At 37.2% G+C, this 13,137-nt stretch overlaps 1 protein-coding gene across 1 annotated transcript; it reads left to right on the forward strand.

Annotated features, from left to right (window-relative positions):
- The first annotated feature begins 1,205 nt into the window (after positions 1-1,205).
- LOC131783993 (uncharacterized) lies at positions 1,206-11,107 on the forward strand. Its single transcript, XM_066163457.1, has 8 exons — positions 1,206-1,304; positions 2,426-3,605; positions 4,123-4,188; positions 5,476-5,533; positions 6,108-6,190; positions 6,338-6,442; positions 7,557-7,685; positions 9,676-11,107. The coding sequence occupies exons 1-8, from the start codon at positions 1,218-1,220 to the stop codon at positions 9,954-9,956; spliced, it is 1,989 nt and encodes a 662-aa protein (XP_066019554.1). The 5' UTR covers positions 1,206-1,217; the 3' UTR covers positions 9,957-11,107.
- The last annotated feature ends 2,030 nt before the right edge of the window (positions 11,108-13,137 follow it).

Raw genomic sequence — 13,137 nt, forward strand, 5'->3', positions numbered from 1 at the left:
AACTTACTTTTTGGGAAATTTATTTAAAATAAAGCTCGGATATAACGCGCGCTGTCATTGGTTGAAAGAGCGTGCTCTATTAGAGTACAAAACATAGAGCTGAGCTTTCACGCCATTTGCCAAGTTGTATTATGTCCGACCTTTTCCGGGACTCCTCTCTAGCTTTTTTTATTGTCAGTTGAAAGGGAAATTTCGAAACAAGCGAGACGGCAAGTAGCAACAGAAGAACCGAACAAAGATTTGTAAACATACCAAGTGCCGTAATTTACCTTATTAGAACGTGAGCAGAAACGAAAATCCTCATAGATCTTCATAGAAATAACGAACTACTCTATCCGAGTTTTGATATTTTTCACGCTCAGTTAGACTGCAAGATTACGAATGTACTTGAGAACTGGGGAGAAACTCGACTACGTCTTGTGTGTCTCCCTACGGAGCTCCGTACGTCTTGTCTACCTCTCTACAATTCTCTCGTGCTCTAGCCGCTCTTTACGTGCTTTGCAACGGAACAGCATGGTCGTATTAGGAGACCAGTCGTTTTTTCTTATCTCCTAGGTGGAGTGGGTGAAAGATATGAGAGGGATCACATGGTTATCAGGGGGAACAGAGCGGGGATCAGTCGTCGCCAACAGATTACGAAGGAGAACTATAAAAACTGAACTTCAATTAACTGCTAATGAGGGGAAATTAAAATAATATTGTAGAGCCTTATGGGGGATCAGGCAAATTTTACCGTCACACAACTAAAATCCTCCGGCCCCTCCCATAAGCGAATAAATAATGACCGATCCCTGGGGGATGTATCGTGTACAAGCTGCATGGACGAATATCTACCACTAGTAAATATTTGCAATGCGGTGACATGTATACTCTTCAATGAGCTAACTAGGAAGAGCTTTAGAGCGCGAGATATTACAGCGTGACTAGTGGCAGCTCGAGTCCTCTCAGCGGGAACTCATCAGATTTTTCCTCGTCACGCGCAGACGAGAGAAGTTCTTTTACCTCTGTCAAATCCTGCTTTATGTTGCTGTACTGGATTTAGGAATTTCTTTCGTTTGACCGAGGCCCTGCCGTGGGGTTTATGCGAGCTGGCCCAAGTTTTTTAATTAAATTAGCATTTCACAACAGAAAACCTGCATAATTTATGCAAGTTTTTCCCGCGCTTCCCATGTCTCATGGGATAGCGTGCTTCCGGGTTAGTTTTACTGTTGCCATCCATGATCTCAAGACCTCATTTTGGCGATGTTATCGAATTTTCAAGAGGACCACGCGATCAAGTGAATTGCTTTATACCTCCAGATAAGGTGAGAGGGATCGCTGAACAATCTCTATAAATTGTGACATACTTTATAAGGCCACCTATTCGGCTCGTTCGCTTTTGTACGAGGTATCGGCTAAGCGAATAGGCGTAGGAGCATTCAGTGTACAAGAGTTTAAAATAAAAGAAGGTACTTGAGGATAAATCCATCCAGCATCGTAAAGAGTGATATTAAAATTTCAACAGCATGTACTTTTTGATGGCCGTGGTTGGAAACGTCTATCACAGACCCTATACCAAGGGTTATGAAATAAGCGAGGAGGCTTGAACGAGCGCTTTACGAAATGTAGGACGAAATTAGTTGGATCCGAACATTTTTTATGTTGCAAATGAAGCAATGCATTAAGGCATGCTTTTGTATGTACATAGGCTAGCCTAACTAATCTTGCGCCACATTTGGAAAGCTGATATTTTACTTGGCACTGCTCTTGTTCTGAAATGGAAAATCCCAAGGTGATATATCAATAACAAATAAGTTTTGTGATGGATTGGAATGGTGCTCGTATACAAAATTGCCGATCAGTAATATGTATTGTATACTGCTTTGTGAAAATAGGTGAATATCATCTTGTCAATATGAGTTGAAAATCGGTAGGAGTGTTATTTTGTGGTTTGGCATACTTTTCTGATTTTAGGATCGATTTTTTATTCTTCAAAGTGAGTGAAATTTCTGCAGGGAACAAATGATAATATTTATAATTTTCTTTTCAAATAGCATAACATTGACAAGGAAGCTACTGTGATATAGCTGGAAACAGCACACTCTTGCATCATATACCTCAGCCTATTGACACACTAGAAAACATATTTAGTTAAACCGGGTTTAACTGAAAGAAAATCAGAAACAGGCTCGAACAGTATCTCGTACGGGCCTGAATTTTTTTCAGGCTTTATTTCAATTACTAGTTCAGCGGTGTTCATAATTGCGAGGATCGCTTCTATATTCATTTCTTCAACCGCAGTGCTCATATATGATTTTCATATATTTACAGTCATTGTAAAAGTACATTTGTCGCATTTTGAGTTAATGAACTTTTTCTGTGGGAACTAATACATATAGATCAAGGGCAATCATACAATTCTGAAATCATTTGTAAACTTTTACAGAACATTATCTTAATAAAGCAAGCTGCCGTCATGAAGATAACCTTTCTGACTGAGGAATGGACTCAATCGACCAAAGGCAGTTGTTCCACCTTCATGAGACAGATGGCCATAGAACTCTCTAGAATACCAAATACAGAAATTGGTATTTTGATTCCAAGTGCCAGTACGAAGGATAAAGTAGATGCTAAAAAATATAACATCAAGGTTTTTGAACCTGCAGCTGAAGATTATATAGGCTATGAACCAGTTGATTGTCTGCAGTTTCCTCCACAAGGATTTAATACTGACTTTATCATTGGTCATGGCATTACGCCTGGATGTCATGGACAGGCCCTTAAGAATAAACTTAGCTGTAAATGGGTGCATGTGGTCCTGAAAAATGCAGAAGAAATGGCAATGTTCAAGAAAACCCCAGGTGCCATTTCCAAAGGGCAGAAACAGCATGAAACTGAGATCAAATTGTGTAAAAACGCTGATGTAGTTTTAACAGTTGGCTCTAAGCTCAATGAAACCTTTAATTCTGCTCTGCATCAGTGTAAGAAAGATCATATATTCAATCTTATACCTGGCATTTTTGATGAGTCTTTTCATGAGCAGAAGCAATGCCAAAATTCAAAGAACTTTGAAATCTTAGTGTTTGGCAGAGGGAACACCGAAGACTTTGAACTTGAAGGTCTTCATGTTGCTGCTGAAGCTGTGGCACATCTTAATAAGTACGAGCCATCATACATTCTCAAAGTTGTTGGTGCCCCTGAGGGAGAACAAGAGAAACTTGCTGAGAGATTGGAAGGTCTTGGGATCTCTCGTAGTCAACTGATTGTGAGAAGTATTTACAAAGAAAGAAGAAAACTGGCGGAGCTATTTTTGGAAGTGGATCTTGTTTTGATGCCTTCGGGTACAGAGGCATTTGGTCTCACAGCTTTAGAGGCATTGTCAGCAGGTGTACCAATCCTTATTACCCATAATTCTGGCTTGGCAGAGGCTCTAGAGGAAGTACCTTTCGGGCACAAATGCATAGTAGATCAAGCAGATAATTGGGCTGAGCAAATCAAGAAAGCACGAAAAAATCTGAAAACTGGATTAGACGAGGCAAGCATGCTACGCGACAAATATAAAGAGAAATACTGTTGGCGGGACCAATGTGCTGCTTTTGTGAAGAAGCTTAGGACCTTGCATTCAGGTTGAAATATTAATTTCATATGTCTTACCTGATTTGAAATAATTCAGTTTAAGTATGTAGTAGCTGATTAGCACAAATCTGCTATCATTTTGAAATAGGCACCATGACTTGAATTAATATAAGAGTAACATTAAAAAGTACATAGAAATTAGTGGCTGTTTTGTATCTGTGAAATTTAGATCATTGCTGATTTCAGTACAATATGTATGTTTTAGTGCAAAGATGTTTGATTTTTGCAAGCTCAAAGGCACCAATCCTTTAAAATGGACATACAAATTACACCAGATAACAAGCTCGCCACAAAAAATTTCTATCAAATATTAATCACAGTTACTTACAAGGCTTAACACTATTACAGGTTTTACTTCCTTAGTTCCCTTGTGATGATATGAGTTGAAGTACACCTGCATCAACATGTTTTACTCATGTGGGAATTACTTTATGTAGATGAATGACAGTCACACTGATACTTTGAAAATAGTTATCTTTGTGTTATTCTTTTATTGACATCTAACAGGACATCCTGAGGAAATACAACAAGAGTCCCGAGGCAAAAGGTTTTCAGCTCGAAAGCAAGTGGCTGGTAATTACTCACTTATCTATTTTTTAAACACGCCCTAGAGCAGGTACAAAACATTTCAATTAAATCAATATACCAATTTTTTTTTGGACTTTTTTTAAATATTGAGGAACACAATTCCTGGAAAATATAATGTCATAGTTAGGATATTTTCAATTTGAATACCCTAATAAGGGTATTTCCATTTTCTGAGAGACCTTGCCGAAAATCCAAACCAGTTTGCATCAAATGCAGGTTCTTCTCAAATATTTGGAAAGTTACGAAAAGGTGACTTACTCTTAGAGTGAAGGAACAGTGTTACTTTTAGTTTGTTGGAAATCTGTGGATTTACTGTTATTTGTCAACCAGATTGCTTTTACATCTGTTCCAGGGAAATTTTGTATCACTTTAGACACTTTTGTTACAACGTAGTCAGCAAACTTATTTATTACATATCACTTTAAGGGGCAAAATCCATATGATGATGATTCAAATTCATTTGCAGGAATATATAACTCCACAGGAATCATCTGCGATGTTGACTAAGCAGGGCTTTAATTTAGAACTGTTTTGGTTGCCATAGCAATTGGCAAATTTGGCCATAGATTATCTTGTGTTTGCTGGTCATGCATGTCATGACACAATCCAGCTGTAACATTCTTTAAAAGAGAGATAAACAATTTTGTATAGAAGAATCCTTATGGAATTGAATACTTGGTTTTATGTCTCAAAGACATAAGTGGTATTGTCAGCACTAGTTGCATCCTTTTATCACACAAAGTTTCTTTTTCCTTTTTTTTCGTGCAACTTGATTTAACTAAGTAGGTTGCCGAAAGGCTGCTTTGGAAAAAATTGAACTACTCTCAATTATTTCTATTGTTGAAGAGCAAGTACAAAGGTATAACAAGGAGTAAATCAACAGTTTACATCTGAAACCTTAAATGAGCAACAAATTTTTAGTTTCAGCATGAGAGCCTGGTTTGAATTTGTTTGCATGAGTTTCACACTCAATGTGTAAGAGTTGAGAGCTCAGCATGTAGAAGCCTTATTGACCTTATTGACGACACAATAACGTCCAGGTGATTTTTAATTCCACCCTTAATTAATTTTTGATATGAAAAGCTATCAGAGAGTAAAAATACTGTCCTTCAAGTAATTGTAAAAAGTGGGTTCTGGGAAGTATTTATTCAGTGAGCAACTTGTTCATTTACAGATATTTAAAATTTGAATTTTATATTAATTACATGCCCAACTGATTTTGGTCAACTAAGGTGTAAAAAATTTTAATTTCTTTTTCCAACCCTCAATTAGTTGCTGATGTAAAGAAGGAGGAGAGAGATAGTGAAGATGGCTACAAAGCAAAGAAGAGGCAAGAAATTTTTGCTTGGATCCTAGATTACCCTTAATTTGTGGTTTACGGGGTGATATTATGAGGAGAAATTAAATGCTAGATTAAGTCACTCTTAGGGATACCATGGTTAGCATTTTCTTCTGTTTCTGATGGTGTGAGGATTATTTTATCAGCATCAATATCTTTATTCTGCAGTCCAAACACATCATTTAGTTCTCCATCAATTCTTCCAGATAGGCTTAAAGCATCTTATAAATGAAGTTATAAATGACAAGAGAGTTTACTAGCCACTAATCTCTGACAAAAAAATACAAATTCCCCAGGATTAAAATGGAGGATTAATCATTCACTTCATGTGGATTTTTTTTGTCTAAAATGCTATTTTTTATGAAAGATTCAGCATGCTTTAAGAGTTCTTGTTAGCTGTGTTAATTTATTTTGTTCATCACTGTGGACATTTATCCATCCTCACAATGCATTGACCTCCATGTTAGCAAAAAGAAAAAATACATACTAGTTAAAAGGTAAGAGCTATATTTTGTGGAAACATCTTAGGTTTTCCATATAATACAATGACATGTTGCATCTTCAGCAAAGAAACTGCAATACAAGACACCAAGAAAATTTCACCTGTTGGAGAAAAGATGGCAGAAAAAATAGGTGATCAGAAAGCTGGTGAGACCCATTCTCTTTACTGTTCTAATGTTTATAGACCTTTATGTCATGCATTATATCAAAAACATGTGCTACTGCATGCATGATCTAATAGCTTCCAAATATAAGATATTCAATTAAAGTTGTTGACACTTTACAAACTTGCAGTCTACCCATCAGAAGAAGACAGGATTGTGATTGAAATTGGTTCATCAGAGGATGAGGATGAAAGGTCTGATGATGAACCATGTGCCTCTGGACAAAATATGGCTGGTTAGTACAATAAAATAGTACTAATTATATATTACCCTTCCCACCCCCTGAGCTTTCTACACAGAGCCATTTGCAACCCATGGATAGGTTAGTGGCTGGGCTGCATGCATGAATTATTCTTGAACAGTATAGTGCTTGGAGGCCTTCTTAACTTCAGCAGCCCTGGTAATATTTGAACATATTTATCTTAGAAGCAATTGGGTAGTTATAGTAAGGTTGCATCAATCTGAAACAGGTATGGTTCGTTTAATTGTGAAAGTTTATACAATGAACTATAAGATGTTAGTAGTTATATATAAGTTTGGACTATAAAGTTTTAAACAAGAATCAACATTATAACAAATTATAATTATATGGATAGTTACCATGCCAATGGAGAATACAAATGACTTTAACTGTGCTAGTATTTCAGTTTTATCCTGTTAACCCTTCAACTCCCATGAGAGACCAAGACAGAACTTCTCCTCTCAATTAACATCCATACAATATCAAGTAGACAAGTGATGAGAACAAAGAGAAATATAAATTAGGGGATTATTAGTTGATCCAATAACAATACTTAGGGGCTGCCACTGCAGCCAGCCTGGTGCCCCCTTGTAGAATACCACTTGTAATATTGACTGTGAAAGAAACAGTGAAGAAGGGTGGGATGGGGGAAGGCTTTGTTCCACATGAGCCTGAACTTGTGAAAATACATTGCCTCTGACCAGAAGAGCCTGCTGTTTTTACTGCCTGACAGTTACTGGGTAAATTTTATTTAAATAGATCAAAATGAATCACTTATTGTCTAAGCTTACTATGCCAGGACCCATATTTTAGCCTGAAGAACAGGTGTCTAAATTCTTTTGCCTTTTTCAGTAGAATTGAGGCAAGCATGAGGCAAGCACAAATTCAAGGGGAGGAGTTATTATTTGCACTCCTACCCATGCATGATCTGCACTTGCCTAGCACTTATCTCCTTTGCCTGAAAAGCACAACAAATTATGCCAGTTCTGTAGGCAAAATCTCTTAAACTTAAGTTCTTTAGACAAACTAGTTAGCAAGAGGAAATGCTAACTCAAAGAAATATAACATTTTTACCCTAACCTTTTCACCTCTCTTACTTACATACTAGCTTCTGGTTACACTGAAGTTAAGCAAGAGGAAGAAAATGGCTCAGCTGCCAAAAAACCTAAACTTGATACTGTTGAAGAACCTGGAACTTCTAGAGTATCCAGCTCTAGTGAGACAAGGAAGTTTAAGGGTAAGGGCATAAGGAAAATTACATTTTCAGTTTATTAATTATGCAATAGCATGATATTTTAAAGATTGATCAAGTAAAATTTCTTTGGAGACTTGAAGAACCTTCAATCTCTGTCACAATAGTTTTTTTGGTGATAAATTGTTAAGGACTCACAATAAGTTATACCTCTCAATAGCTGTCAAAACATAAACCAACTCTGATCAGTTTGATTCAACATATATACCTGATAATATGAGGAATGTGTGTGTGGATATGTATTTGTATACTTACCAGTATAAGATTGAGCAGTCTCCCCTGACAGGGCTCATCTCAGGACCAATGTGAACAATCTGGTCCCAAAAATTGTAAATAACCATTAACTTGCATAGCCTCATCAACCAGAAGAAAAGCAAAAAGGCCAATCAGGATTTAATTAGGCAAAATGTGATTTACCCAGGGGTTAGCGCCAACCCTTAATTGCTGACGTGATGATTAATTTTTTTTAAAAAAAAAAGGAAAATTAGGATCAAGACATTCATAAATCAGTTTGAATTAACTGAATTAATTCTTTCTATGATCATAGTTTAAATTCTCCTGTGGAGAAATTACTCAAGAGTAATCATTTGTGGTTTTTACTAAGCAGGGTTTTAAGTTGCAATTTTTTTGGTTGCCATGGCAATTGGCATATTTGGTCATCGGTTATCTTATGTTTGCTGGTCGTGCATGGCATGACACTAGCCAGCTGTAACTTTCTTTAAAAGAGAGATAAACAATTTTGCATAGTACAATCCTTTTTGAAGTACTAGGTTTACAATTGCTACATAGTACTATTCCCTCAAAGACATAAGTGGCATGGTCCGTCACATTTGTTGTTCAACAAAACTTCTAATAGTAGAGTGAGTTTAACAATGTTGTGTAGCAAGCGACTTGCTGCTCTAGGCTGCCAGCAGTTACATCACTGGAGCAGACCTGGTGTCCAGTGGTCTAGCAGTGAATGGCATTGCACATGACATGCCACATGGTCAGCACTAGTTGGGAAAACAGGGATCTAAGAGGAACACTAGGATCACTGAAAGGAAAACTAGGATCAAGACATTCATAAATCAGTTTAAATTGGCTGAACTAAGTTTTTCTGCTTCCTTTTTTTTATTGACAGTGTTGTATATGGCAGTTATTGTATAGAAATAAATACAATTAATCACACAAGAAAACTAATTAAGATATGTCTGGGTGCAGTTTATTAGACTGCAATCTGGCACTTTATCATGAGGGTCTCAGGTGCATAGCTAGCATTCACTCTAATATAGGCTTGTAGGGATGATGTGAATATGTGCATGAATAAAACACCTGTTTGGAGACTGAGGAATTGCAGCTTCAAAGAAATCTTTTGCTCACTTAATTTGGTGCCTCAGGGGACTCCTGTTTGAGGGATCTGTGTTTCAGCCCTGGGTAGGTCTTTAAAGGTTAATCCCTTAAACCCTGAGAGTGACCAGCATCTAATTTCTCCTTACAGTAATTTGGCTGAATTATTCATTAAGGTCATGAGAATAAAAGAAATGATCACCACCCAAAGAAGCTTTGATTGTGAGACAAATTCTCCTTGTCAGTACCAGAGGAAATGTCTAGAGAAGAGTATGGAGAATGTGGATACTGATGTTAGGGTGTCAAGGGTTAAATGTTCTTTATTGAGACTGACTTTACTCTCACCCACTGCCTCTCTCCACCCAGGAGTATAAATGGGTACTGATGAACTGTCAGAAAACCTGATCAATGTTGAAGGGAGGGGAGGGAGGTGATTAGTTGTAATGGATGTGCATCTCTTCACAAGATGTAGTCACACATGCTTGCTCCATGGAAGCCAGGGTAAACCACTGCAGTATTGGCCCTCACTGTAAGAGGCATTTTAGAAAATATGTCATGGGTTGAAATGCTTAAACATGTCTCCCTGCTGTATTTACCATAAATAGAATGCACCTTTCATTTATTTTGAATTAATTTTTTTCTGTGGTAGTGAGAAAAGGCAATCCTGAACTTGATGAATTAGAACAACTGGCCAATGACATTGATCCTAGTGTGTGGAAGAAAGTTGCAAGAAAGTTAAAGATTGACAATCCAGTGATCACAGCAATAGATAAGGAAAATGATGAATTTTATGAAAAGAAATACACAATGCTGCAAAAATGGAAGCAGGCAAATGGAAGTGCTGCTATGTGGAGGGAACTTAATCAGGCTCTAATGGATGCTAATCTCAGGGAGTTAGCAGAGAAGCACTGCTGTGTAAAGATGAATTGAAAGGGACTATTTGTCAGGAACGGTTTTCTATCAAACACTGTGCATAAGATATTTCTTTGCTAAAAATTGTCACACTTTGGTAAAAAGTTTGCTCCAGCACTTAAAATGCATTTTTTAAGTTAGCCAGGTGATAACCAATGGGATCGGTCCTTCCTGAACTGCATAACTTTTTATTGAAACAGGTGTTTGTGATTTTTACAATTATGAAACCAGGAAATGCTCATTTTGGCATTTGGAAAAGATAGAACTTGATGCTACCTTTAAAAGCCTTCCTTTTCTTAATTGTGTATCATACCTCTTTATAATTATTTCCAAATTTTTTTACATTTAACCTTCTTCATATGCTTGGTAGATAGTATATAAGTCTGACTGTATTTTTATCCATGTATTTACCAATCTACTATAAAAGTTCTTATTTTGCACAGTTAGTTTAATTAGCTTTTGTTTGATTAATTAGCCTGTTGCATTTTATTTTCATTGCAACAATCTATAGGCATGATATTCTGGCGCGCACTGCGCATCGGTTCATGTCAAAGATTGGCTAAGCTTTCCATAGAACCAAATGTATGCATTGGAAGAGATCCGATCGAAAGAGTCAAATATACCAAAATACTTGGAATCTCTTACGTGGAGCAAGCATGTTTAAGAAATAACTAAAAAGATTACAGCAGGAATTATAGTGCTTTACAACGGCTCAGACATTTTGCAAATCGAGATATACTTGTTTCAGTTTATAATGCACTAATTATGCCTCATTTTGATTATTGTTGTGAGGTTTGGTATTCGTTAGGAAGTGCACTAGCGAAAGGTTGCAGAAACTCCATAACAGATGTGCTAGGGTAATTATGCCTTGCAAAAACGAGGCTGGACAGTCTGAATTAGCCCTATGTCATCTTGGCTGGAGTTTACTAAGGGAACTAATTGAATTCAAATTAAGGCTAGACAAATGTGTATGGTTCTCCATGATTTGGTACCTGCGAGGCTTTCGAATATTTTCAGGGACTCATGCTCGGCCAGGAATTATCATCTAAGGAACGCTGAGAATTGGTTGGCCGTTCCGTTGCCCAAGACTAAATTTTTAAAGAAGAATTTCAGCTATAATGGTGCTAAGATCTGGAATTCCTTACCAAATGAAGTATGTGATTGTGAAACTTTGGCTACGTTTGATAAGCTTATGCATTAATTTATTTTTATAAAATAATTCAAATAGAACGCGCGCTCTGATTGGTCATGAAACCATTTTACATCAGCGTATGTAAACACGGTTTTCATACTGAATCTTCTCGCGGAGTTCTCCCTACTATATATTTAGCAGTAACTCTGTTTCTTTAAGTTTGTTTTGAGTACAGTAATGGATGAAGAAGACTCCTAATTTTTCTTTGGAGTTTAATTTTCCCAGTATTCAAGAAACGGCCGAAAAGCCAAATGCTTATCTCGTGTTCTCCCAACCTCCCGCGTGTTTTCTGCCTTTGATCAAACAACAAAACTAACTGATAACTCGGAGGTACTCAGCGACACACTTATCATACATTAATGCTGTAGTACACCAGTGCACGTTTTTCCAATTTCAAATCCAACCAACCAGATTCGACAGCAACCAACATTACTTTTATTGCAAGTTTTAGATCCCTCGTGGCACCGTTTGTATTCTCCTCTCTCTCAAAAGCAAAACTTCAGGGAACTAAATCACAGTCAGTTACTCCTTGACTCAAATCAGTTTTCTGCTAACAAATTAACGCGCTAGAAGTGTTCCTTTGATGTATAGATCTCACTTAAGAGAAATTTGTCTTTTAAATTTGAATAGAATTTCTTCGACTTATAAATAAAAGTTCATTATCTCATTCGTTTACGAATCAAACATTTCCCTTCCGTGGTTGCAATACAATATAAAACTAAAAATTAGAAAAATTTATCATTACGCGTGATCTACGGTTTGTTGTTAGTGTGGAAAGCAAGATACAGCTCTTGAACAATTCTAGGGTTTTTAGGTAACGTTGAGGAACGGGTGAACGTGGAAAAGCTAGTAGGCCTGGGAACCACAGTGTGTTCTACTTGTTACCATTTCCCTTTCCTTTTTTTCGCCCCATGTAAGGTAATCCGGATTCCGGAATCCAGGAAATTTTTGCTTGTGGAATCCGGAATAATGGGCTCTGGAATCCAGAATCCAGCTTTTGGAATCCAGGATCCCGCTAAAAAGGGAATCCAGAATCCACCAGCTGAAAATCCATTTCAAATCGTATTAGCGGCTTTCACCCGCATCCATGCAACCACTGTGGAGTGCAGTTCACTCACGTTATCAATCGGTGCTCAAAGTGAGCTTTCAAATCCCACAGGATTTGCTTGGAACATCAATATGGCCGCTATTTGATTGTTTTGGAACACCTCTAAATAATGATATGGCCGCTAGGACGTCCTGTGAGATTAACTTACCTTGTAAAAGATACGCTTTAGTTTTGCTTTTAATCGAGGAATTTGTAAATTTGTGTGAAAATAATCTAACTGTTGACAACTTGGATGCTTTGCTTTTGCCCGCTTTCCCCGCCGGTTTTTTAAGCAAATTGGGCGCACGGCAAGCCTTGGAACCGGAAACTGCGCTACTTTTATCTGGCACCCAGGGTAGAGGTATCGACCTTAATACTTAATACTTAATACTCTTTTCATTTTCGACTCTTTCGAACTTTCTGGCACTTCTGACTCGCGACTGACCAAAATCAAAAATAAATATTCATTTTCCATAAATCATAATGAGAGCATAATTGGAGGCATAATTGTAATTAGAAGCCAGACGGAAGCCAGGAACTGTCAAAACTGCACCAGTCACTCAGAGCACGTGGAGGGACACAAGCCGCAGTATACAGAAAATTTGCAGTGTCTTTTTCAATATTGTTTTATCATTTGCTTATTCGATTTGCTCTTTCTCTAAATCTCGATACTTCAATCATAATCTATGGGGAAGCACAAGAAAAAGCAAAAGGCGGAGAGGGAAAGGTAAGTGTAACATTGTAATGATTCAATTGATTTTCTGTTCCATTTTAAACTAATTTAACCTCCAGCGAAACTTACAAAAAATTACTGAAAATGCATCTTCAGGAGCTCAAGAAACCGAAGAAAGAAAGACAAAAAAGAAAAATGCACGAGTTCAAGATCATCGAGGTTTGAGGATTTTTGTGTATTATGAAAC

The sequence above is a fragment of the Pocillopora verrucosa genome, chromosome 1 (genome assembly GCF_036669915.1).
Source record: "Pocillopora verrucosa isolate sample1 chromosome 1, ASM3666991v2, whole genome shotgun sequence".
In the NCBI taxonomy this organism is placed as follows: domain Eukaryota; kingdom Metazoa; phylum Cnidaria; class Anthozoa; order Scleractinia; family Pocilloporidae; genus Pocillopora; species Pocillopora verrucosa.